Genomic DNA, 27,797 nt, shown 5'->3' with positions numbered 1-27,797 from the left:
CCGCGGGCCCATTGGAGTGGCCGCTGGACGCGTGCGCAGGACCCGATGGGTGCCCGGACGCGGAAGAACTGGCCCCGCGGAGGTTCCCGCTTCTGAAGCGTGGGAGGCGGAAAATACTGCAGGTTGTAGATTTCGGTCTTAGCCCCAACTAGTTCCCCTAGACCTTTAGAACCCGAGACAGGAAGAGGAGGCACCGCGGCGGCGGCTGAGAGGCCGAACCCCCAACCTGTCCTCGAGGCGGGAGGGGGGCAGGGAGGGGAGAAGCACAGACCCCAGGGCTGAGGAGCCTCCGGGACAGGGTCCGGGAGCATGGGGGGCTGGACCGGGTCCCCGAGCATGGGGAGCTGGAGCCGCCAAGGCCGCCTGGCCGGGTCCCACCCGACTGTCAGGTCTTCGGTGCTATCGCTGCCCGGGCAGCCGCAGCGTCTGTAGCCGGGCCCCGCTCCTGGTCCTCAGCCGGAAAGATAGCAGCATGAGTTCCGCCGCTGCCTAGTTTCCTCCCCCACCTCCTCTCCCTCTGTCCTTCTCCTTCCTCTCTCCTTTCCCCCGACCTCCTCCTTCTGCCCCTGCGCTCCTCTTTCCCCTTTCCTCTGTCCTCCTCCCTCCCCTCTGCCCTCTTCCTTCCCTTCCCTCCCCCGCCCCCTTCCTTCCCTCACCCCTTCCCTTCCCTTTCCCCCCTCTGCCCTTCTCCTCTTATCCTCTCTGTCCTTCTGCTTTTCCATCTATCTTTTCCCTCCCTCTTCTCTCCTCCCTCCATCCTTGTTCCCCCTCCATCCTCCTCTTTCCTCCATCCTTTTCCTTCATTCTGTCGCCTTCCACCACTACCTCTCCGTCCTCCTCCCCTGCCTCACCATCATCCTCCCTTTCCTCATCAGCATCCTCCTTCCCTCCTCCTCCTCCTCTCCTACTTTTCTCCGCCCCCAGCCCCCCCCCCCCCCCCCAGCCCCCGCCCCTTAGCCCCCGCCCCCAGCTGCCAGTCCCCAGCAGCTCAGTCCTGCAGTGAGAGTCTTGGGAGTCCATAGCTAAGCACCAGGAGCTGAGCACTGCCCGCTGTGCCTGCCTGCAAGTCTGACATGGCTCAGGAGAAAATGGAGCTGGACTTTGAGCCTAACACAGCTGATGGGGGAACCCTGAGGAGATCCAGCAGTGCTCCCCTAATCCATGGACTCAGGTGAGCAGGGTTGGGGAGGATGGAATACAGGGTTCAGGGGCTCCTTGCCCTCGTGCAAGCAATCTTCCTTCTCTAAAGTGCACGTTCGCGCTCATTTGGGCTCTTCAACCTGAGAGGGTGGCGATTTCTTTGCTTGACGGTGACGGGTCCCAGGGTGGAGTGAAAGTTTGACCTCCAACTTTGGGCATTGTGGAGGAAACAGCCTCCCTCTACCTGGGGCCGTGTTGTCCCACTGGAAAAAGGAACTGCAGAAAGCTTCTGGCTCTTCTGACAGGTTGCTTGCCTTGACTAACTTACACCAGGGAATGTCAGACGGAAGCCCCTGGAACTAGACGTGCAACTTGACACCTGTCTCTCAGAGCTATTTCTAAGCTTAGTTTAGGAATCCTGACATGAACAGAGGTTTACTTTAATAAATCACAGTTTATCTAATAAATTGTAATTAAGTGATATATTCACATCATAGTATGCGATTTGGATTTGCCCTGATGTTTTCAGGTTCTACAACTGCCTGAAATGCATTGCAGTGAATTAAAAAAAAGAGAGGGTGGTCTGTAGCTTAGGGTCAGTGAAAAGACAGGTTTTAGAAAACAATGAAGAGAATCAACTCTTGAATTTCAGTGGTAGAGTCTTGTGTTTTCATATGAATAAATCACCGAGGGTCTATTTTAAGGTAGCATCTTGTAATAGTGAAGGTTAGGTTGGCTCACCTCCTGAGCCGATTGTATTTTACTTTTGTAAGTAGACAATTCATCTTAGGTAGAAAGCCAATTTTCGAGACCCTGTAGAAATGGCATTAATCCAAAAAAGGAGATGAGAGTACAATTAGCCAAAAACATATTAATCAAGCACAGTGAAAGCAAAGAAAGAGATAATCCTTGCTGTTGAACTGATTACAACATCCATATTTTGGGGAAAAAACGTTGACTTTTTCATTTATGAAATAATAATTTTGAAACTGAGGGAATGTAGCAGTGACTTTTTGCTTTTCTGTTGCTGTCCTTGGCCCTGCATTTATTTTGTTACTATAACAATAAACTGGTCTTTTTCTGGTTGTATTTTGAAATGTGGTAAGCAAGCAATTGCTAGGGACTTCAGCGATTCTGTTGACCAGGACTTAGACTATTATAGCAAAAACATGCTGTTTTTTGAATCATGATTTAAGTAATCACTGAAAACATAGCATGATGTGACACAAGAAGGAGCGAGGATACCAGGCCTGGTCCCAGTTTTCACTGACTAGCTATGATCACGAATGAGTCATTTAACCTTTCTGAGTCTGTTTTCTCATTTGGAAATCAAGAGAGCTGAAATAGGTGATCTCAGTGGGCTCTGGAAGCCCAGTGCAGTTCAGTTCTGAAAATCTTTCTTGAACTCTCATCCTTATTGTGGGCATTGCCCTCGGCTAGGCACTGCAGGGATATTATACAAAGATGAATAAAACACCTCTGTAGCAATGGGTTTAAGACACATGCACATTTCTCTTTATTAAGAGACAAAGTAGGTGTCTCAAGAAGCATCTCATCTCCCAGTGTACTTTTTGGGTTCAAAGAAGGGAGTGATTGCATTCTGTTTGTGGAATGAAGAGAGGTTTATGCCATGTCTTCACTGGAGGGCATGGCATTCAAGATGGATATGGAAGGAGAGGAAGGATTTTATTAGATGGTGGCAGGAGGGACAGCATTTGAGGCAGAAGGGGCAATGACCTCAGGTATGTTTATTCAGTCGAACAGCAGGGTTCAAAGGTAAGACCCATGTTTAGGTGAGAGGGGGCGATGTCTTGATCCACCTCGTATTGTAGAACAGTGCTCCTCACCCATTTTCGTGTCATGGCATACACAGAAAACAGAACTCATTGGTCCTTTAGGGTAAACAGATGAGGCTGCTCAGGTCTGGTGGTAACCGGTTTGGGGGCGTAGCTCTGATCAGAAGCAGCTAGAGTCAACCAGTTTGGAGCTCCGCCTGCACCACCTCTCCCAGCTGCCCCCCGACCACTGAGATCAGTATCTCTGCAAACCTGTAATCCACAGCATACCACTTGGGAAGCTCTGCAGAGAGGACGGTGAGGAGTTCATTCTCTGTATGAAACGAGGAGCCATGGAAGATTTCGTTGTTAACTAGAGAACTGATGCTAATGTATCTGAAAGAGATCTTCCCTTAGAATATATTACTAATTTTGTTTTTTTTTTTTTCAGTGACCTTTCACAGGTTTTTCAACCTTACACGAGAACTCGGAGGAATAGTACAACGATTATGAGCAGTCACAGCTTGGTAAGTATAGAAGTAAGTATCTAATGTGATTTAGATTGAGGAAAATACTTAGAAATGTAGTTCTTTCTTAAAATGATGTGCTATGCACAATCGTTTAGGAAAGAAAAGATTGATTTTTACCTATCTTGTTTACTGCTTATGCTGTGGCCTTTCAGCTTTGGTCCAAAAAGGATACATGGTTAAACATTTTTCTTTGCTGTGGGATTTTGTATTTTTTTAAAAATGGTTCATTGTTATTTGTCACTATTTGCATCATGCTTGTGAGGTAAGTCAGGATGAACTCCTAATTATAGCTGAGAACAGTGGTCTTCATTTGTCCTAGGATACACAAATCACTTGAAAGGCAGCAAAGTGTTTGTGGCTGACACTTAACCTGTTAAACAATGCTGGTTTTCCGAAACGAAGACTCCTTTAAAATGCTCGTATTTATATTCTCTGAAGAGTTATTGATTGTGACCGATCTCTAGCCAGAGCTGTCAGGGATTGCTTTATTAGTTGGTCGCATTGGGAGAAATTATGACGAGGTTTTTGTTTTTTTGTATATATATATAGTAGCAGTTCACATGTAGACCTCACTTATCCAGCAGCTTCAATTCTCTGGAAGACATCTGAGATGTAAGAAGACAGATCCCTAAATGGCAGAACTAGATTTCCATAGTCTGTGCACAGAGGTTCATCGGTTTATTTATAGGAGAGCCTCTGACCTCTGAATCATCTAAAATGTATGCACAATTATAATAAGCTTCCAATCCAATAGTGTGTGAGAAGCAGCAAATTAGAAGAGATGCATTTTGGTTAAAAGTATACTAATAGCTGCTAGCAAGGGAGGAGAGGGAAACATGGAAAAACAGAGGTTTTTAAAAAATTAGTTTGTGGCTAATTACTATAAAGGCTAAGAGCCTGTTAGTACACCCCAAGCATGTCACTGGTGTAGAATCATATAATAATGTTCTTAAGGATACCTGGGTCACTAACTTATTCATAAATTCTAGTAATACCTACACTTATATTTTACATATTACAAAGTACTTTCACTCATTTAATTGTCATAACAACCCCTGTGAAATAGGGAGGGCAAAGATATTTTTCCCAGTTAAAAGCAGCAGCAGCTAAAACTCAAGACGATGTAAGTGACTTGCTCAGAATCACACAATTAGTAAATGGCAGAACTAGGATTAGAATAGAGATCTCCCAGTGCCATTCTGATAGGTATAATTTGTTGAAGAAAGGGAAAAATAGAACATATTTTAGAAAGATTTCCAACTGAAACAGCTAAAAATACTTACGGGGGAAATGTTTGCTATCTGGAGGTTTGATTCACTTCACCTCCTTCTCTGAGGATACTGGAAAATATTGCTGATTTTTGCCGGATATATGAAAAATCTTTATACATGTTATACAGCCATGCTCCTGATAACAGTAGCATAGCAAAGAAGGGAAAGTGAATTTGCCTTTCTACACCTCACCTACCTCTTTTGTAAGATGAGAAGATTTTTATCAGCCATAGTCCAGGTTCATCTCTCACTGAAATATCTAGTTTTCTGAAAGGGCCATGGTGACTCACTGCTCTTTGTGGATCCTGATGAATCTTTTCATTCCTGCCCCTCTCCTTTCTAGCTTTTTGGTCTCTCAAAACTCAGTGTAATCCTTATATCTCCTCAGGGCAGGTTTCCACAACTATCATAATATTAATTACATTGTATACACTCTATCACAGTATGCGCTATAAATCTTAATATGCTTATCTGTGTCCCATAGTAACCTGTGATGAATAAGGTGTTGACAGATGAAGTGGACTGCATATGCAGACATAGGATCTTCATGGCTCATCAGCTGATTAGATATAAGGGCTAGGAGAAGGAAGATTCCAAGTGATGGAAATTTTTATGTTGGTGAACACGGGGTTGGTGCTGCCTTTAGAAGGAGTAGAGAAATTGAGAGAATTGGTAGTTTCAGGGGGAAGAAAATGAATTCCTTGGGACATATTGGATTTTACTTGCCCCTGGCCCCATGATATTCTTCAAAGCAATATTCTCAATCTTGTTTTTTAAGATTTTATCAGCTTCCAGTGTCACCACTTTACTTTGTAAGTTGAGCAGATGACCCTTCTTACTTCACAAAGAAGACAGGCACCCATCTTGTGTAAATGTCAGCTTTCTTTGCCTTGAAATACCTTTACCTTCACATATGGCATTTCTCCCTAATATCATGGGGCCAGGGGCACCGTAAATCCAATATGTCCCAAAGAATTCATCTTCTTTTTTTCAAACTACCAATCCTCTCAAATTCTCTACTCCTACTACATATGCTTTTGACTCTCCTGTTGCTTTGCTCGGTCTATCATCTCCTCTCTATCTTGTATCTTTTCCCTATTTTTCACGGGCTCTCTTCTTTCCACCTTCTCCAGACTCACACATCTGATGGGGAAAAACAAACTGTTTTCTTTTTCGAAGGTCTCTCCTTCCCCGTTCCTTTCTCCAAGCTCTTTCAAAGCATAATCTGCACTCCACTGCCTCTATTTCCTTGTCTCCTCATTTCTTGCCAGTTTGTAATCATGGTGCTTCAAGCACAATCCATTAAAAAACTGTTCTTGTGGCTGCACGAGTTGGCTCACACCTGTAATCCCAGTACTTTGGGAGGCTGAGGCGGGTGGATCACAAAGTCAAGAGATCAAGACCATCCTGGCCAACATGGCAAAACCCCGTCTCTACTAAAATACAAAAAATTAGCAGCCCTAGTGGCACATGCCTGCAGTCCCAGCTACTCGGGAGGCTGAGGCAGGGGAATTGCTTGAACGCAGGAGGTGGAGGTTGCAGTGAGCCAAGATTGCACCACTGCACTCCAGCCTGGCAACAGAGCAAGACTTCGTCTTTAAAGAAAAAAAAAAAAAGTTCACCAGTAAACATGTATTATTTCCATAATAGAAAAACTACTTCACCAGTAAACATGTATTATTTCCATAATAGAAAAACTACTTGAAAATGGATTTTACTGCTAAAGATTTTCCCTTTTCAAAGCCTGATAGAGGAAAAAGTAAAAGGGGTGGGTGATGAATGGTTATCTTTTGTGATAGTCATATTTTAGTGGATAATTTACAAATTTTATCTGAATTAGCCTTTGCCTAAAGAAACTTAGTGCATTTTATCACCATTTTATACTGTTCACTACATTAGTATTCAAAAAAGTTTTAATAGTATAGGGCCTCTTAAACAGGATAATTGTTATTTGATTTTATAATATTACAAGTTCATTTGCATTTCATTATAGAATAAATAGTAGTTGTTAATATTATGACCGCTAGAATTCTCTAAGACCTGTTGATATAAATTGTGTCTTATAGTTTGTGACCAGCTCGTAATTGTTGTGAAGGAACGTAATTTGGCCCCCAAATCTTTTCTGCTTTGTGTTACTAAAAAAATGATGATCTAAGGGAAAGCATCAGTTATTTTAAAGATAGACCTCATCTTTCCAGATTGTTGTTTTTAACTAGTAAGGTTTGTAGTGATAGCATGTGATCAGGTTTTAGAATGGATTTGGATCATGTAAGCCAAATCTCCTCATTGCAGTTTTAAAGTGTTTTTGAAAAACATCAATCATATACAAAATATTACATACTAGAGTTATTAGCCTGTCTTCCCCATTGCTGCATTGGTAATAAAAATTAATAGCATTGGTGTTTTTTTTTCTTTCCCTTCTCATATAGTTCTTTCTTTTAGATAAGTGGGATAAGGGATGTTTCTAAGGCCCAAAGTCTTTATTTCTCTAAATTTACGTAGCTTCACATTCATTTGGGAAAAGTGCTGATGTCAGTGTCTGTCTAGCAACAGATGGTGCTTTGAGGTTGGACACCTGGTGTACTTTTTGAAGACTGAATGTACTGCCTCTAGTGCATTAATGTTCAGTGATCTAAAGAGCTAAATTTCGAAGAAGAATATGAAAACTTACCTAGGAAGAGGTTGTACACCAGTACTGACAGCAGACTGCTGCTTTGTGATTCAGAAAATAGTAAATGTTTACTTTTTCTTTGCAGTTGCTGTCATCCTCACCTAATCGTATTCCTAGTAGCAGATTGCATCAGATCAAAAGGGTAAATTTTACTTACTAGCTCAGATTGGAAGTTTTTTGAATTTTGCATTTTTATTTTGAAGATTTAGATATTAAAATGAGTTAGGATGCAACTCTGGTTAGTTGGAGACAGATTATAATTCTTCTGGAGCATGCAGATAAAATATACAAGTGGCATGAATGTTCTGCTGTCCTGTGATTATGGCAAATGAGGTAGAAAAGTCTTTGTATTTTATTTGAAGCAGAGAACTATGTGGATTAAAATTACAGTGTGTGGAAGAGTTAATATTTTGTCAGTGATCCTACCTTTTTAGCACATGTTTGTCTTTGCAGGAAGAAGGCCTGGATATGATGAACAGAGAAACTGCACATGAAAGGTTAGTTCTTCACAAGAGCAGGGCCTTTGCTAATAAGTGTCTTGTTTGTAAACACTGATGGCCCTTCCCTTTGTTTATTTTAGGGAAATGCAATCGGCAATGCAGATAAGCCAATCTTGGGATGAGAGCTTGAGCCTGGTAAAGTTTGCTCATGGCTGTTTGTTTTTCCTTTTCTAGAAACTTTTATGTTGCTCACTGGCTTCATTAATTTTTTTCGTATACTTCTGCCCCCTTCTACTTCCAAATTGATACTTGTTTTTTGATCTCTGCTTTTCCAGCTGAATATTAGAGTCTATACCTTTTTCCTGGGAAAATCTGGGTGTGTTGTAGTAGTATATAGGAGCTGTGATGTGCTGAATTTATTATGAGGAGATGACACTTTATGTTTACAGAGTGATAGTGACTTTGACAAACAGGAGAAATTATATTCTCCTAAGAGAATTGACTTCACTCCAGTTTCTCCAGCACCTTCGCCCACCAGGGGATTTGGAAAGGTAGGATAATTGACAAGATACTAAGTCTCTTTCACATACTGAGCTGTTTACTCTAAAACACACACAAATCAACCGGCTTTTAAGGTATCCAATGCCTTGAAGGAAAATCTATGGCTGTAATTTAGAGGGGAAAAAAAAATACATATATATACACACACACACACACACACACACACACACACACAATTTAGTTATGAGATACACAGACAGCTAAGCAATTCTAAGGATATTGTTTCTGTCCTTCTGAAAAGAACCTTTTGATAATGACTGGGGCCCTGGTATGGTGGCTCATACTTGTAATCCCAACTCTTTTGGGAGGCCAAGGCGGGAGGATCACTTCAGCTCAGGAGATCGAGAGCAGCCTGGGCAACATGGCAAGACTCTATCTCTACAAAAAAACAAAAAGATACAAAAAATTAGTTGGGCATGGTGGCGCACACCTGTAGTCCTAGTTAATCAAGAGGGTAGGGCAGGAAGATGGCTTGAGCCCAGGAGTTCGAGGCTGCAGTGAGCTGTGATCTCATCACTGTACTCCAGCTTAAGCAAAAGAGAGACTCTGTCTCTAAAAAAAAAAAAGAAAGAAAACAGGAGTGCTAGAACTATTTAAATATTGAATATGTTTTTTCTAGCAATGCTTTTCCCCATCCTTACAGATGTTTGTGAGCAGCAGTGGATTGCCACCAAGTCCAGTTCCCAGTCCAAGACGATTTTCAAGGTAAGCAAACTAGAATTTTAAATGTGGCTGACGTGCCACTCATTACGTTTATCTCTCAGATTAGCTTTTTGTGGCCAGGCATGGTGGCTCATGCCTGTAATCCTAGCACTTTGGAAGGCTGAGGCTGGTGGATCACCTGAGGTCAATATTTCAAGACCAGCCTTGCCAACATGGTGAAACCCCATCTCTACTAAAAATACAAAAATTAGCCAGGTGTGGAGGCACATGCCTGTAATCCCAGCTACTCGGTAGCCTGAGGCAGGAGAATTGCTTGAACCCAGGAGGCGGAGGTTGCATAGCCAAGATCACACCATTGCACTCCAGCCTGGGCAACAGAGCAAAAACTCTGTCTCAAAATAAAAAAAAAACATTATCTTTTTTCCCAATATTTCACGCTGAAATTTTCAGACATCAAAATTGAAAGAATTTCACAGTGAACACCCATATACCACTGCCTGTAATCTACCATTAACAAATTACCAGAGTTTTCTGGAAGCGATTTAATGCTGATTTATATTTATATTTAGAGGGGAAACACACACACACACACACACACACACACACACACACACACACCCCACACCCACCCCTACCCACCCACAATTATACATCCTTTTTAAGAATAAGGAAAAATGTTAAAGTTCACAGTCAAATCCAAATTACTTTTTTTTTTTTTTTTTGAGACGGAGTTTTGCTCCTTTTGCCCAGGCTGAAGTGCTATGGCATGATCTTGGCTCATTGCAACCTCCCAAGTTCAAGTGATTCTCCTGCCTCAGCCTCCCGAGTAGCTGGGATTACAGGCGTGCGCCACCACGTCTGGCTAATTTTGTATTTTTAGTAGAGATGGGGTTTCGTCATGTTGGTCAGGCTGGTCTCAAACTCCTGACCTCAGATGATCCACCTGCCTCGGCCTCCCAAAGTGCTAGGATTATAGGCATGAGCCACCACGCTTGGCCCCAAATTACTTTTTAAATAAAGTATCTTTTTTCTTTAAATTGTTGTGGGTATTTTGTCATATAGAATATTTTAAATGGCTTAAAATGCCGTATTATTCCAAGTTGCCATATGCTGGGTCAAATCATATACTGGCATTTCAGTTACTCAATTCCACAAGAATTTTCCATTTCAGTAATTTTATTTATACAGTTTATTGTCCATTTTATTTATATTCTTGTTGGGTTGGACAGCTGTTTTATCTTGCATCTTGGATGTTCTTCACATTATCCTGTTTGTTTTTTCATCAAAGCAGGAGAAGTCAGAGTCCGGTCAAGTGCATTAGACCCAGCGCTCTTGGTCCTCTTAAAAGAAAAGGTATGTAGCAGCATGGTGACTATAGTTAATGCTATTGTGTGATATACTTGAAATTTGGTAAGAAAGCAGATCTTAAGTGTTCTTACCACACACATACAAAAGGTAACTAAGAGAAGCAAAAGATATGCTAAAAACTTGACTGTAGGCCGGGGGCAATGGCTCATGCCAGTAATCCCAGCACTTTGGGAGGCTGAGGCAGGTGGATCACGAAGTCAGGAGATCATCGAGATCATCCTGGCTAACATGGTGAAACCCTGTCTCTACTAAAAATACAAATATTAGCCGGGCATGGTGGCATGCACCTGTAGTCTCAGCTACTTGGGAGGCTGAGGTAGGAGAATTGCTTGAACCTGGGAGGCGGAGGTTGCAGTGAGCCGAGATCATGCCACTGCACACCAGCCTGGGTGACAGAGCAAGACTCCATCTCAAAAAAAAAAAAAAAAAAAAAAAAAGCTTGACAGTGGTTCATGCCTGTAGTAATCCCAGTAATTTGGGAGGCCAAGGAGGGTGAATCACCTCAGGTCAGGAGTTTGAGACCAGCCTGGCTAATGTGGCGAAACCCCATCTCTACTAAAAATACAAAAATTAGCTGGGAGTGGTGGCAAGTGCATGTAATCCCAGCTACTCAGGAGGCTGAGGCAGGAGAATCGCTTGAACCTGGGAGGCAGAGGTTGCAGTGAGCCAAGATTGTGCCACTGCACTGCAGTCTGGGCAACAGAGTGAGACTGTCTCTTCAAAAAAAAAAAAAAAAAAAAAAAAAAAACTTGACTGTAATCATCATTTCACAGTATGTACATACATCGAGTCATCACATTGTATACCTTAAATATATAATTTTGTTTGTCATTTATATCTCAGTAAAGCCGAGGGGGAAAAAGAAAAAAGATATGCATCATGCTTCTGGTCTTAAACCTAGCTAAGCCTGAATTAACAACTGGAACTGCTGTCTGAAATGAGCTAACAGCATTGCTCTCTTGTGTTCTAGGGAATTCTTCCAAATATTTGCTCTACTGATTCTTAATTTTGTAAATGAGTTATCTGATACATTTATATTTTCTTATACTTCATAACAGTTTTATTCATATATTCATATTATCATTATATATTCAAAAATTGACTCAGTGATCCGAATATGAAAGAGATGCATAGTTTATCAACTGCAGAAATATATGCTAATACCATAGCAGACATATCCATAAATGTGCTGTATATTCAAATACAAGGTGCGGTTTACCCCCCCTTCAAATTATGCCTCATCAAAGCAAGAACTGCCTTATATTCAATTCTATAGAGTTTTTTTTTATATAACAGGATGCTCTCAGTTACCTTATTTTGAACCACAAAGCAGTAGACTCAAATAGTTTAGTTTAGCATCAATGAACACTAGTGTTAGATGCTTATGAAGGGCACTGATGGCATCTGTTTTTAAAAAGGCAATACAGGTCTGTAATCACAGCACTTCAGGAGGCGGAGGTGGAAGAATTGCATTGAGCTCAGGAGTTGAGAAAGGGCAAAACCCCATCTCTACAAAAGATACAAAAATTAACCAGGCATTGGTGGCTTACGCCTGTAGTCACAGCTACTTAGGAGGCTGGGGCTGGAGAATTGCTTGAGCCTGGGAAGCAGAGGTTGCAGTGAGCCAAGATCGCAGCCTGGGCCACAGAGTGAGACCCTGTCTCAAAAAAAAAAAAAAAAGCAACACAGGTTTTTTTTGTTGTCGAGTTTCACTCTTGCCCAGACTGGAGTGCAGTGGTGTGATCTTGTCTCACTGCAACCTCTACCTTTCTGGTTCAAACAATTCTCCTGCCTCAGCCTACCGAGTAGCTGGAATAACAGGTGCCCGTCCCCACACCACACCTGGTTAATTTTTTTGTATTTTTAGTAGAGACTGGATTTCACCATGTTGGCCAGTCTAGTCTTGAACTCCTGATCTCATGTGATCCACCCATCTTGGCCTCCCAAAGTGCTGGGATTATAGGTATGAGCCACTGCACCCGGCCAGCCACACAGGGTTTACTCATCATTCCTGGGGATGTGACTATATGATTGCAACTGTCAGGTGTCGTTAAAAAGAGTCTTCACAATAACTTTTTTTTTTTTTTGAGGCAGGGTCTCACTCTGTCACCCAGGCTGGAGTGCAGTGGTGGGATCTCAGCTACTGCAACCTCTGCCTCCCAGGTTCAAGCAATTCTCCTGCCTCAGCCTCCTAAGTACGTGGGATTATAGGAGTGAGCTACCATGCCTGGCTAATTTTTGTATTTTTAGTAAAGACAGGGTTTTGCCATATTGATAAGCTGGTCTTGAACTCCTGGCCTCAAGTGATCAACCTGCCTCAGCCTCCCAAAGTATTGGGATTACAGGTGTGAGCCACTGCACCCAGCTAATAACAATAACTTTGTTGTTTTTTTTTTCTTTTCAAATTGGGATGGAGTCTTGCTCTGTCACCCAGGCTGGAGTGCAGTGGCGTGATCTTGGCTCACTGCAACCTCTGCCTCCCGGGTTCAAACGTTTCTCCTGCCTCAGCCTTTCGAATAGCTGGAATTACAGGTGTGCACCACCATGCCCGGCTAATTTTTGTAGTTCTAGTAGAGATGGGGTTTTGCCATGTTGGCCAGGATGGTCTCGAACTCCTGACTTCAGGTGATCTGCCTGCCTCGGCCTCCCTAAGTGCTGGGATTACAGGTGTGTCCAAGAATAACTTTTAAAAGCAATTCAGCAAGTGATTTCTTTATGCAGATCACCTTCAGGGCCAATAAAGAGACTAACTTTTCTGTTAGGGGAACAGGTATTTGTGGCTTTCAAAACTTTCCAGTCATCGGATCGTATACAGATTCCAACAGTGCTATATTTCAGACAACTTAAAATTAAAGATGGTGTGCTCTGGAAAATAGTTACTGATATGGTGACAGTATTTGTATTTAGTGTATAAGTTCTATTTTATAAACAGTCTTCCCTTAATCTTGTAGGGAGTTATTTGTAGTCCTAGGAATGTTCTCAGTAGCTAGTAAGTGAAAATAACAGTTGGAAATAAAGCTGTTATTGTTGTTATTAACTTAAAATTTGTTGCAGGAAGTTGAAGGAATTAGTATGGTGGTTTAGTTTTACAGCTATTCCGAAATACACCACCAGATGGAGGAATTCTTTGCTCAAAAGGGCTTTAGTCTTTTGCTAGCGAGGTGAACTCAAAAGCCCAACAGCAACTTTTAAAAGCTGCATTTTAAAGCTTCGAAAAAACCAACTTCTACAGATTTTCAGCATTTTTCAGAATCGTTCCAGAGGAAAGATAATATGAATTAACTGATAACATGGACGAAGTGAATGTTGCATTTGTTCTTGCTTGATCTTTTTTCATTCTAAGAATTTTGTATACTTTTAAGTTCAAAGTTACTAATTTTCTACTGGAGTATAGACAGGCTCATGAATTAAATTGTTTTGAACGTTCCGTTTTCAAGGTCAGATGAAGAGCTTCAGAACCAAGGAATGTGCATGTTTGAAATGAAATCAGAGCCTGTTTTTAAAGGAGCTTATTCTAACTTAGGGTTTTACTCTTTGTACTCCTGGTAGCGAAATGTTAAGCATTATCCCTGTTGGTGCAAAGTTTTTCTATTAGCAATTCCGAGAAAATCTGTAGGATTGAGATGGTCGGTACAATACCAGTTTTGTGAATTGAGTAAGATTTGCTTTTGATTACAGATGTGTTTTCAAACTTACCTTTTTAGTCTTCATTTTCACTAAATAGTGTGAAAGCAACTTTTTACTTACACACTACTCATCGGACTACATATTTTTTAACCAATTTGATAGCATCTCAGGAAATGTTCAGATATCAAAATATATAAAAAGGCCTTGCTAACCATCTAGCATAAAATATTCACTGTGAGTTTCAGCTGTTTGGGAATTCTTTATCTCTGCTGTGGTTAGCCTTGCTTCATTTTGCCTGATGCAGTCAGTGTTCTGCTTTCCTATTAATTTGAATATGTACATAGCACACTGTGGATAACGAGTGAAGTTTTTTTAGGGCTGCTGAGCTTTTTTGGTCGAGTTTATGTGGTAGCATGTTTCTTTCATATAAAGCACATGGGAAAATAGCTTTCAAGCAATGGTTCGAAGAAGTATTCTGAGCTTTGGTTAAACAAAGATCATCCCATTTTAGCACTATGCCTGTATTTGTAAAATCATTTTATAGCAGCAGCATCTTTTTCTGTTTTAGGTGAAATGGAGACAGAAAGTCAGCCCAAGAGACTCTTCCAAGGCACTACCAATATGCTGTCTCCGGAGGCTGCGCAACTGTCTGATCTCAGTTCATGGTAAACAAATGAAGTAAAATGAAAAGGATATTAGAGTATAATCCATTTTAAAAGAGTCATATTGAAAGCATATTGGGATAATTTAAAATGTTTTCAACTTCTTATCCACGCTCCCATGAAGGGGAAATCTCTATGGAGGATAATGTGAAAAAACAGATTACTCAAAAGTCAAGAGTACTTCGTTTGGAAATGTGTGTGTCTTTCTGACACCTTTGCTTTCCTTCTCAGCTCCTGCTAGGTCAGCCTGTCATTAGTTGCCAGTGGTGTGGCAGAGTGTCAACTGCTGGCTGGTGTGAGAAAGAGTCTCTGGGTGGCTGTGGGTAATGTGTACTAATTGCAGCTGCTCTGCCTGCATTTTGTATCAGGTCCTTTAGACTTAAAGGATACCAGTGTTCTCGCAAGCATGGTATTCTCTGATTAGCATTATCTATTGTTATCGTTTTGAAGATTATGAGATATTTCATCACAATGCTAAGGTTTGATTTTTATAATAACAAAATCTACAGTCTAGTCACATACAAGTTTTTTAAAATCATACTCATCCTTGTTTAGATCTTTAACTTAAGGGCCTTCAGTGTTTTCATGAGAAAGTGAACTTCTTTTCCAATACCCGAAGTTGAGCACTTGAGTGCTTATGTACATATTGGAAGGAAGGGGAAGGGATAAGTAGCAGTAACCAGGTAATAATTTGAAATCTTTCAGTATGTTCTGATCAACTCACTAATACTTGTGTAATCAATTGTGTACTGCTTTTCAGAATTTTTTTGTTACCTGAGTTTTATGGATGAAGGTCTTTTTTTGTTGTTGTTTTGAGATAAGCTTGCTCTGTTGCTCAGTCTGGAGTGCATTGGTGTGATCTTGGCTCACTGCAGCCTCAGCCTCTTAGATTCAAGAGATTCTCCTGCCTCAGCCTCGTGATTAGCTGGGACTACAGTCATGGGCCATCATGCCAAGCTAATTTTTTTTGTATTTTTATTGGAGACAGGGTTTCGCCATGTTGGCCAGGCTGGTCTCAAACTCCTGAACTCAGGTGATCCATCTACCTCGGCCTCCCAAAGTGCTGGGATTACAGGTGTGAGCCACCGCGCCTGGGCTGAAGGTCTTTTTAAAAAGCCCACAAAGTCATTCAGTTTAAAAATAACAAGATCATACCCTCTAAATGGAAGAAGTGTGTAAGCCACTTATAAGGTATAAGCATGGACGATCCCTTCTTCCTGAATCACTTATTCATTGTTCCGTGTGAAATAACCTGTACTTCTAATTGACCAAGAAGTCACAGATTATTCTAGTTTATTAGTCTTGTTGATCAGTACTGTTCCAACCTTGGGACAGATGCCTTTTAGATTGTTCTAGCTATTTTCAGCCCAGTCTCTTTTTCCTCTCATCTCTGTCTGTCCTTACTACTTCAGTGTGCTAATTTTGGTACAGAGTGCCTTTCCAGGTATGTAGATGATGGCAAAGAGAAAACTTCTGAAGCTTGTCAAGAGGACTGTTGGATGAAACTCTATCCTTAGTGGAAAGTGCATATCACTTTTATGGTAAAGTGTGTTTTAATATAGGCACATGACTATAAATAGGTTTGCTTACCTAGTTACTAACCAAGTGACCAAGTTAAGTAAAAGATACGACAGCATTTTACCAAGCTAAAAACATACAGGGTAAGGTGACTTATTTTTATATTGTCTTTGGCTCACAGTGCAGGATGCCATAAAACAGGTTCATGCAAATAAGTAAGAAAGGAAAGAGAAGGTGCAGTATTTAAGAAGGGTCTTCTCTCATTGTCCAGACATTTATTCCTCTGAGCAGCAAAACCTAGAGATGATTTCATCTCTAGCAGTGGCTATTGTGAGGCTTCTATTTCCTTGTCACTACTCCCCTACTCCATAGACCCATGAATGGCTAGGAGAGCCTTGGGAACATCAACACTGGTGATGAAGGAAACTTTATTCTATTTTTTTTGAGATGGAGTCTCGCTCTGTTGCCCAGGCTAGAGTGCAATGGCCCAACTCACTGCAACCTCTCCCTTCCAGGTTCAAGCGATTCTCCTGTCTCAGCCTCCCGAGTAGCTTGGATTACAGGCATGTGCCATCATGCCTGGCTAATTTCTGTATTTTTAGTAGATACGAGGTTTCTCCATGTTGGCCAGGCTGGTCTTGAACTTCTGATTTCATCCACCCACTTTGGCTCTCAGAGTGCTGGGATTATAGGCGTGAGCCACTGCGCCCAGCCAAGTTTTGATTCTTAAACATAAAAAGCTGTTACCTCACACAGGAGACATTTGCTTTATTCATAGCCACTCATAGAATGTCAACAAGCCAAGTATGGCTACAGTAATATCTGTTACTCAAAATTCACAAAACTAAGTGTCAAAGATAGTTAGGTTATTAATTAACTTCCAGTTGAGGTTTTTAGTCAACTTGCAGCATCTGTACTTCTGAGGTTATTAAAGCTTAAAATTGTGCTAAGACTTTGGGGACACCTTGTATACTAATGATGCTGACATTTTTGCCTATAATTAAGAGATTTTAAAATATGATTTGTTCCTTTTATATAAAACCTGGATCCTGGCTGGGTGCGGTGGCTCACACCTGTAATCCCAGCACTTTGGGAGGCTGAGGTGGGTGGATAACTTGAAGTCAGGAGTTCAAAACCATCCTGGGCAACATGATGAAACCCGTCTCTACTAAAAATACAAAAACTAGCTGGATGTGGTGGCACGCACCTGGAATCCCAGCTACTCGGGAGGCTGAGGCTGGAGAATCGCTTGAACCTGGGACACAGAGGTTGCAGTAAGCCAGGATCCTGCCACTCCACTCCATCCAGCCTGGGTGGCAGCAAGACTCCATCTCAAAAAAAAAAAAAAAAAAAAAAAAACCGGATCCTGCTTTTCTGGAAACCTTTCTTCTCTTTCTTTCTCCTTTCCTTTTCCTTTCCTTGTCTGGTCTGTTGCCCAGACTGGAGTACAGTGGTGTGATCGTGGCTCACTGCAACCTCTGCTTCCTGGCCTCAAGCCATCCACCCACCTCAGCCTCCCAAGTAGCTGGGACTACAGGTGCACACCATCACACCCAGCTAATTTTTGTTTTTGTAGAGACGGAGTTTTGCCGTGTTGGCTAGGCTGGTCTTGAGCTCCTGTGTTCAAGTGATCCACATGCCTTGGCCTCCCAGACTGTTGGGATTACAGGCGTGAGCCACCGCACCCAGTCTTTTTAATGCAGTTTCAGTAATCAGATCCAGACATTCATATTTTTAGAAATGGGGCTAGAGATAGGAACCAGCTGTGTTCTGGTTTCTGCTACCACGGGTGGCAGTCTGCTTGATAACAAAACTAAGAAATCTGTGCTAGGCTTGATAGGACTGTGGCTAATTTTTTTGTTTATTTACCTGCCTGCTGTTAATCTGATAGAACTGAGTTTACTGACTGAACAAGGCACAAAGTGGTTCAGCCAGATGGGGTGATAGCATGAATCACACCAAATATCTTAGTTTCGTGATACTCTATCATTGGATGGTTTTAATCGCTATTTTAAGGAAACTACAGAAACAGCTGCCTCTATCTTTTAGAGAGCAGTAAAAGGATCAGATCATTAGTAGATGTTATCTTATAATTTAAATCTTTATAGTTTATTCCCTGCCCCACCCAGCAAAAGGAGAGATGGCTTTTACAGCCTTTAAAGTTTATATGTTACATAACAATCTTTAAAAGCTGACATCTTTGAAGCATAAATTAAATTTGAGATTTGAGTGTGGACCCATTTGGAGTTTATATCCAGTTAGGCATACTTTTTATTTATTTATTCATTTTACTAAATGAAAATTCTCAAATCTTTGCCAACCAAATCTGGAGGACATTATCAACCACAAGGCAGGAATTATGTCATTTTGCATTTAGTCCTTATGGACATCAAAATTTGAGCGTAACTCAGAAGTCTACCTTTGTCTGTGCTTTGATTCTTTCTGTATGTTGGGAGCTCTTAATCTGCTCTTCATTCTGTTGGGAGTGAGACTGTGTATCTGCAGCATACTATATAAAATAAAGGAGTTTTCCGGGCTGCTGGCCGTACAGTGACAATTAAGTGATAGTCTGTTTCTTTTTCATGAAAGGAAAACTTCTCTCATGAATTTTCTTACTCTGTGCATCAGTGTTAATGTGATCGTTTTAACACATTTTTTGTTAAATTTGTCTTAGTGGTTCTAACATGTTGACCACGCTGGAGTGCAATGGTGTGATCTCAGCTCATCACAACCTCCACCTCCCGAATTCAAGCTACTCTCCTGCCTCAGCATCCTGAGTAGCTGGGATTACAGGCGTGTGCCACCATGCCTGGCTAATTTTGTATTTTTAGTAGAGTTGCGGTTTCTCCACGTTGGTCAGGCTAGCCTTGAACTCCTGACCTCAGGTGATTCGCCCTCCTCGGCCCCCCAGAGTGCTGGGATTACAGGTGTGAGTCACTGCACCTGGCCTCTAACATTATTTTTAATGTTATATGTGTCATGTCAAAATTTCACCATGAATATGTGACAGGTACAAAAAATAAGTTTTAGTCATTAATAAATTAATAGGAATGTGTATGTCTGTGTATGTATACACATTCATCTCTAAAGTATATGTATATGCACACACACAGTATGCTTTAGAGATGTTGATGTGAGCAACTTAGACATCTGTGCTGATAGTTTAAAACTCCTGTCCACTTCCATCATAAAAATGAGCAAGTTAAAAAAAAAAAAAAAAAAAAACTCCTGTCCTCAGCATGACTGCAGACTGATATTTAAATATGTGATCTTAAAAACATAGAGGTTATTCAGAAGGATAACACTGGGACCCAAAAGGCAAGATAGTAGAGACGAGAGAACACGCCATATATATCGGTTTAACCCACAGCAAGTGGGGTCCGGATGCCCTGTCATCATACCTTATACCAAAATCTCTGCTAGGCTTGATAGGGCTGTCACTAATTTCTAGTGTATTTACCTGCCCGTCATTAATCTGATAGAGCCCCGCTTATTGACTGGACAAGACACAAAGTGGCTCACCCAGATGGGGTGATAGCATGAATCACACTGGATATCCTACTTGTGTTATTACTTTATCATTGGACTGTTTTAATGAGTCACTCATACTTCATCTTTAGTTTTTCTAGATAGGACACTACTTTAAGTCATATGTGCTTTTGGTTGTGTGGTTCAAATATGGCCCCAATATGTATATTCAGTGGCGGGAACGAATTCGTTCAGTTTTGACTCAGGGATTCCTATGTCCAATTTGAATTGTCTAGATCCTTTTTTGCTATTGTCTGGCTTTCAGCCATTAGTCTAAGTAAGGCTCATTAGCACTTCCATCAGAGCTTAAGCTAGGAAAGAAAGAGAGAAACTCAAATTAGACCAGACCTCTTTGCTTTTAGAAGCTCTAGAAGAAGATTTAATAGTAGACTCTGTAAAAATTACTTTTGTGTAGTGATGTTTCTGTGGGTTAAAAAATCACGTAAGTCTTACTTGACGTGGATAGAATAACACTGAGTGATTTGTGATGTGAAGTCTCTGCTTCCATGACCATGAGTAATTGTGCCAGATTAATTCAAACGGAAACTAGATTTTAATTTAGTGAAAATGTCTGGTTAAAGATTTACCAAGTTCTGAATCTAAGTTGCAGTGGAGACTAAATGTAAGTGTGCTATTTTCTGTTAATGAACACAAATATATACATTTATATTTTAATAATAGGGAAGGCATTCTGAAATGAAATGTTCAGGGTTTTTTTTTTTTTTTTCTGCTCCTCCATTAGTTTATTTCTCTTAAGGTAATCAATAGTGTTAGAAGTCAAATTACACTGCATGAGTTTTGTGTTTTTGAATGAATATAGGATTCACCGAAGTAGGCAGGTCTTATGACAAATGGAGTCTCTTAACCCAGGGCTCATCGTAAGTCTGGTGGATGGAATAAAGAATTCTTTATTTATATTCAGATTATCTGCTTGCTGGCCAAATTTTAATCTAAGCCCATTTGTTCCTGCCAAGTAGCATAGAGCGTGTCCTTCGGATGCCCAGCCAATATGTGCTTTAGGAAAGTAAATTCATTTTAATATTAGTCTAGGCAAAAAGCTGCAGGAGGAAAAATCACATATGTTCCAAAGGCAAATAGAAAGGTCTTTTGATTTTCCAATGTCTTGGATTATCTGTGCAACTTTCTTTTAGTAGTTTGAGTAATTCATATTTTAGACCCATTTTGCCATTTGGTTGAAAAAATATCAGAGCCAGTTAAATTTTCCAAAGTTCTTACTTAAAAGTGGTATTATTAATGATGCATTTGACAGCAGTGAGCATAGAGTAGGCGTAGTGTGGAATATACTGTTTCCATTTTTATTTTTACTTTTCCAAAGCCTATTCGTACTCTGTCTCCACCTAAAAACAATCTACAAGCAATAGAATGAAATGACATTTTGAAGAAAAGTAGAAAGAGTAGAGAAGCAAGGGGTGGGGGTGATATATTTCATTGAGGGTAGTATAGGGCCCAGAAACTTTCAAATGTACCATAGGTTATTTTTAACACTGGAAATACATTAACTTGGAAATTCAGAAAAATGATAATATTAAAGACTCATAACCTTTCGATTCAGAAAATGTTAGACTAGGACGGGCTTTTTCAAAGGTGCTAGTGACCAAACTTAAACTAGAACCCGTATTTCCTGATTCGTAATTCCTTCTCCAATTCAATGCTGTTTTCCTTTTCAAAAATAAAAAGTGCCTGTGTAGGGCCGGGCGCGGTGGCTCAAGCCTGTAATCCCAGCACTTTGGGAGGCCGAGGCGGGTGGATCACCAGGTCAAGAGATCGAGACCATCCTGGTCAGCATGGTGAAACCCCGTCTCTACTAAAAATACAAAAAATTAGCTGGGCATGGTGGTGTGTGCCTGTAATCCCAGCTACTCAGGAGGCTGAGGCAGGAGAATTGCCTGAACCCAGGAGGCGGAGGTTGCGGTGAGCCAAGATCACGCCATTGCACTCCAGCCTGGGTAACAAGAGCGAAACTCCGTCTCAAAAAAAAAAAAAAAAGTGCCTGTGTAAATTCTACAACTGCCCATTACCACTCTCGCTTTGTCTGTCTCTGTGTTTTCTTCACTCTCTCTACCCCAGCCACGGTAGGCTGCTTTTGATTCCTAGAACTACCTTTGCTTCCTACCAAACCTTAACTAGTTAATGCCTGCTCATCCTTCAGATTACAGCAAATATCATCTCTGGGGAAACTTTTCTCATTCCCCAAATTAGATTAGGTTACCCATTTTATAAATTCTCATAGCCCCTTGTATCTTTCCTTTATCACTTTTATTACAAATTATAATTATATGTTTATTAGCATGGTTATTTAAATGTCTGTCTGCTGCACAATACTGTAAATTCAATGAGGGCTGGGACCACATCTCTCTTAAACACCATTGAATTTCTTCCTTTCTTTCTTTTTTTTTTTTTTTTTTTTTTGAAATGGAGTTTTGCTTTTCTTGCCCAGGCTGGAGTGCAGTGGTGCGATCTCGGCTCATCGCAACCTCCGCCTCCCGGGTTCAAGCAATTCTCCCACCTCAGCATCCTGAGTAGCTGGGATTACAGGCATGCACCACCATGCCTGGCTAACGTTTTGTATTTTTAGTACAGACAGGGTTTCTCCATGTTGGTCAGGCTTGTCTTGAACTCCCGACCTCAGGTGATCCACCCTCCTCGGTCTCCCAAAGTGCTGGGATTACAGGTGTGAGCCACCACGCCTGGCCAAAACCATTGTATTTCTAACATCCAGTGTGCTTCCTGCACCTGGCAGGCACTTGGTAAATATTAGAATAAGTGAATGAATTGAGGGCAAATATAAAGCATAGAGCTTATTATTGGATTGATGGAAATCAAAGCCAGAAAGGCAGCTTGATGCCAGACTGCAAAGGCTCTCCGTTCCCTGCTGAAGTATGGAGCCAGATTCATGATGCAGGCAAGGTTGATGGCTGGGAACAATAAGCCCCTGGGCCAGATAGGGAAGGAATCACTGGACTGGGTATAGAGGTTCTTGATGTCCAGATCCGGAGTTTTACTGGAAGGGTAGGAACAAGAGCCAGTTGTCAGGATTAAAGAGGCAATAGACTATGGGTATTGAGAGCATGAGTGTAGATTATTCATTTTAGAAGCTTAACTGGAGAATAACTGAAGGGATCAAAGAAATGGAATCTTCTGGAAATAGACCTTTGGGTTTTGAAAGCAAGAAGAAAGGAAACAGTGTAAGGAATTATAAACGGCATAGAATGGGAGAGGGAAGTCATTTTAAAAATGTGTTTGGATTGAAGGCCCTTTGGGAGTAGGGAAGTGATCAACACGAGGGGAGTTGAAAGACTTTGTTTAGAGTAGAGGAACTATGAGGCAGTGTACTTGATCGAACACCTCAGATAGTCCAAGTATGGTTACCTCAATAAATAACCATTCCTCTTGCTCCAAGTCTGATGGGAAGGTAAAAAGATAAATATAAGGATAGAAATGTCTTGAGCTGAAGTGAAGTGAAGGAACTCCGTCCCGAAAACCATGGCATGTCAAGAGGAACGTTTATTGTAGGTTGGACAGTCTGGTGCCTCCAGGGGGTACACTCAAATGACACAGGACCTTGAAGAGTCTTACTTTGCATTTTTGTGGCTTTATAATGTAGTATATTATGTAGTTCATTGCTGTGGCTTTGATGCTTTTTTATTATTTACAAGTGATACTGATTTGTGAGCTCTTGAAACTGTGTCGTTGCATGTTATGTTTACCCTGATAGTTGCATTTGCTTATAATTCTTTTTGCTTTGTCTTCAGTTCAGATATTTTGGATGGCAGTAGTAGCAGCAGTGGCTTATCCTCAGACCCGCTGGCTAAAGGCAGCGCTACCGCAGAGTCTCCAGTAGCATGCTCCAATTCATGTTCCTCGTTCATCTTGATGGATGATCTCTCACCCAAGTGACTTAAGCATTTCTGATTCAGCGTTTTAACTGCTGTTTCCTACATAAAATGTTCAGTGGGGAACGCAGAGAACTTTGATCCATAATGAGGATTAAAGTTTTACAGATTTCACCCATTCTGATGCTATTATTACTCTTTGGCATCTGTCTCCTCCAAAGTTCAATTTTGTAAGCCTGGTGACCTTACTAATACCTAGTTTTGCTGATCTCATTTTGAATTTAGTGACTAAATCTCAAATGCTCATTTTTGATTACTTAGAGGAATTTTTTTTTCTTAGTGCCTCAGAGAACACCTATTTTGAGTCTATACATTTAAGGAAGGCACTGATGTGAATTATCTTGAATGATTCTTTTTCCCAGCAGTGATATGACAGATTTGATCAGAAATTCTCTTGCTTGAGAGATTTTTTTTTGTTCTCTGTTGACTACATAGTTGCAATCTCTCTCTCTTTATTTCATGGTAGTATATAAATTGCTTTTGATTATATTTCATTTTTATTTTTCTGCATCAGCTTAAAGTACATTATTTTGTTTCCCTTTCCTGTTTGAGCTGCTTACGCCATTTCTCACAGAGGGGAAGAAATACATAGTCGCTTTCATTACCCTTATTGCTTCTTTGCTGTTGGGGTGTGTGAAGTGAGCATTGATTTTAGTGCTGAGAAAGTAAATAGACTTACAGGATGCCTGGATTAGTCACCACAGGTTTTTATGACTTTGTACCACAGTTGATATATTTCTCCTCAAACCTGTTGCCCTAAGGAATATATAAAATATTGTTGATATTTCTAGGTGGTGTTATCAAGGAGAAGAAATTCCTGCCTTGACCAGATGTGTGGAGCATCTACAAATGAATGAATAGTTATTTACACACAAAGCACTGTGTACAAAAGCGTCCATGGAGCTGTCAGTGTCTCGGGTGGAATTATGAGGCCTTAGGTGCCTTGGGGTACATTGTTGTGCTATAAGGGATGTATATCATAAGGTATGGTGGAAGAGGGGATTTATGTATATGATTGCCACATACTGTTTCTGTTGCTGCTTTTTTCCGGTTCCTTTTTGTCATTAGATTTGTTTGTTTTGTCATGTGGTGAATGGTGTTTTAGTTATTGTGTTGTCACCAGACTCAGAATCCAGTTCTTGTTCATACTGCCTTATAGTGAGGGCAGTTTAATATCTACAAAGAAGCTTTTAGGAGCTGAAAAAGTCAATGTGATCGTGCATTCTGCTTTTAGGAAGCTGTTTCAGCTATGAACTGTGTACATGCTGTAAGTGTGAGGTACCATACGTTATTTAATTTTTAGGAGAGGAAACTCCTGAGTGAGCTGTTTAAGAAATCTGAGTGTAATCAACTGTTATGTTCTTTATAACTAGGTAAAATGTCTGTCATGCTAGATTTCTTTTAATGTTCAGATATTGTGGTTGGATTGTCTATATTTAATATGCAGATTTGCCTGCTGGAATCATACTATTCCATTTTTAAGTGAATGTAAGAAATGAAAACTACTGCATTTGTGTCTTTTGAAGGCAAAGATCCTTGGATTTTAAAGGAAGATTATGTGCTTTGAAGGCACTCACGGACTAGTAATAGCATATGGCTTGAAGGAAAACCCATTCTCTTTCAATTACAGGAGAGCATCACTTAGTGTGCAGTAGTTCTGTTACAGCAGCCGATGTGCCCTTTATTTTAAATTGTAACCGTAACAGCCATTAATGGCTTTATTTCTTTTATTGCTCTCATCTGGGAAAAGTCCCTACTTCTTCAAACCTAACATAAATATATCTACTATGAAGCTTGTCCCCTAGTATGCCATTATAAAGAAAAAATTCTTTGATGGTATGCAGTGTATCTATTCTGTTTGTAAAAGATCATGTCAAAATGTTTCTGCCTCTATAATGATAATAGACAGTTTTGTCTTACAGGAGATTGATCCACCTACTGTCTTCTTTGCCTTAAAGGGACACTTGGCCATCACTTTTAGGCTCGAACTTAACACTATTAAGAAATAACTGAAATATGATGGTATTTACATTAATTTTTGGAATTCAGTGGTGTAGGATTAGGTCGGGAAATGGAAATTGTTCCAATGGTATGAGAACTAGGAGACAAGATGATTCACTTTATTATTTAACCCAAGGTTCATTTTTAGTTATTTTTTGTTTAAATGGACTGGAAAATTAAGTTTTTTGCAGGGATTGTTTTAAAATAAAGACATAGGCTAACTCCCAGGTGAACTTTGTTGATAAGACCCCTTTATTTTTATATAAAGTCTAATGTTTGAAAAGTGATTGTTATAAAGTAAAATTCTCTCTTCCTATTCTAATATATATCATATATTTCAGGCTTCTATTTGAAAACAGGTATAAGAGATGATAAAACTATAATTTTTTTTGCTTGGTTAAATTATATAATCACTGTTTCATGATTACTGCTTTTGAAATAATAGGAAGTTTTGTGAACTGCTGGCCTTGTGTATATCTTAGAATGCAAATTTAATAAAGTATGTATACATGCATAAAATTTAGCAATGTTTTAAAGGTCTGTTCTTTGTTCTTATTAATAATTATTTTCTGCCTCTGTATCCCAATAGTTTATTCTCTGTGTCTAATTGCTGGTCAAGTTTTGAATAAAAGGTTGTCAGAAACACAAAAGAACTAATAGCTGTGTTGAAGTTGGGGCTTTTCCCAAAACGAAGTGAAACCTCTCCACATAATCAAATTTTCAACAGTATTTTGTAGAATTTGACAATTTAGAAGGTTCTTGCCAGTGTCATACATCTTTCTTCCTCATTTTCAATTTATCTTGTTATATTTTTTTACATATTGATAAGCCTCTATAAATCATTTTTAGAACAAGATGAGGGTGGGCAAACCAGCAAAAAGCCTTTCATGCATGATTCAGATTAGCAAGTTTATCTTCAGCTTTTTTGTTTTTGTTTTTTGTTTTTTGAGACAAAGTTTTGCTCTTGTTGCCTAGGCTGGAGTGCAATGGCGTGATCTGAGCTCACTGCAACCTCCACCTCGCAGGTTCAAGCAATTCTTCCTGCCTCAGCCTCCCGAGTAGCTGGCACTATAGGTGCCCACCACCAAGCTTGGCTTAATTTTTGTAATTTTTAGTAGAGATGGTGTTTCACCTTGTTGGCCAGGCTGGTCTTGAACTCCTGACCTACAAAGGCTGCAGTGAGCCGAGATCACACCACTGCACTCCAGCCTGGGCGACAGAGCGAGACTCTGTCTCAAAAAACAAACAAAAAACTTTACATTTTAAAATTTGAGATAATTTCAAATTTACAAAAAAGTTGCAAGTGTAGCCCAAATAACTCCTATATATCCTTCACCCAGATTCCTCAGTTGTTAACATTTAACCACATTTGCTTTGTCTGTCTGTCTCCCTCCTTCCATATATGCACTATCATTCTGTCTCTCCCTGTGTCTCTCTGTGTGGGGGGATGTATATATATATACACACATACACATTTTTTTCTGAATCATCTGAGAATGAATTGTCGTTATGATACCCCATTACCCTTATATGCTTCAGCATAAATTTCTTGAAGACATTCTATAACCACATTACAACTATCAAAATCAGAAAATTAACTGACACAAAACTGCCATCTATTAGCTGAGCACAGTAGCTTGCACCTGTAATCGCAGCATTTTGAGAGGCTGAGGCGAGAGGATCGCTTAAGTCCAGGAGTTTGAGACCAGCCTCGGAAACATAGCAAGACCCTCTATCTATATATTTTTTTAATTAAAGATTTTTTCCTGGCCCCAGCCCCTGGGATCAGCCATTTCTCTAAGGAGCCTCTTGATTCCTTTTAATAGAGAATAATATTTAAAAACCAAGGTGGGGAATTGGGTATATCATTGCTATTGGGGCATCATTGTTTAAAGGCCTTCTCAGAGCACAGAGAAAAACACACGTGTATATATACACCATGTAAATGTATATACACATATATATTTGTTTGTTATGAGTTCGAACTATATCTCTGATTCCAATTCAATACCACAGGTTTCATTCCAGTGTTTATCTCAGTGTAATTACTCCTTGCTCCTGTGTGTAACCAATTTCCTACCCTGCCAGCTGGCCACCCTGGCTGCCTCCTCAGCCCCAATCCATCTCC

General features: G+C 40.4%; 1 protein-coding gene and 1 non-coding gene across 13 annotated transcripts; both read left to right on the top strand.

The window, feature by feature from the left end:
• Positions 1-26,192, top strand: FAM122B (family with sequence similarity 122B). 12 transcript variants are annotated; one of them, XM_032260265.1, is made up of 10 exons: positions 1-122; positions 3,367-3,442; positions 7,473-7,529; positions 7,841-7,884; positions 7,968-8,022; positions 8,277-8,378; positions 9,032-9,093; positions 10,340-10,404; positions 14,615-14,711; positions 23,528-26,192. In XM_032260265.1, exons 2-10 carry the CDS (start codon positions 3,425-3,427, stop codon positions 23,670-23,672), a joined length of 645 nt encoding a protein of 214 aa, XP_032116156.1. In that variant the 5' UTR covers positions 1-122; positions 3,367-3,424; the 3' UTR covers positions 23,673-26,192. The 12 variants fall into 12 exon arrangements, with proteins under 12 accessions (XP_032116156.1, XP_032116145.1, XP_032116144.1 ...); XM_032260254.1 differs by having other exon boundaries at positions 1-1,171; positions 10,343-10,404; XM_032260253.1 differs by having other exon boundaries at positions 2-1,171.
• On the top strand, positions 18,669-18,812 carry LOC116538028. The gene has a single exon (XR_004263464.1). It is a non-coding gene; the product is annotated as a small nucleolar RNA U109 (small nucleolar RNA).
• Positions 26,193-27,797: the final 1,605 nt, after the last annotated feature.

This window comes from Sapajus apella, unplaced genomic scaffold (genome assembly GCF_009761245.1).
Source record: "Sapajus apella isolate SASKATOON/1434 unplaced genomic scaffold, GSC_monkey_1.0 scaffold115, whole genome shotgun sequence".
NCBI lineage: Eukaryota > Metazoa > Chordata > Mammalia > Primates > Cebidae > Sapajus > Sapajus apella.
This window is presented reverse-complemented; position numbering and strand designations above follow the sequence as displayed.

Coding starts and splice junctions, on each gene's coding strand:
- FAM122B (XM_032260253.1), top strand. CDS start 1,074: ATGGCTCAGGAGAAAATGGAGCTGGACTTTGAGCCTAACACAGCTGAT. Junction 1,172..3,366: donor CCCCTAATCCATGGACTCAG/GTGAGCAGGGTT, acceptor TTTTTTTTTCAG/TGACCTTTCACAGGTTTTTC. Junction 14,712..23,527: donor CTGTCTGATCTCAGTTCATG/GTAAACAAATGA, acceptor CTTTGTCTTCAG/TTCAGATATTTTGGATGGCA.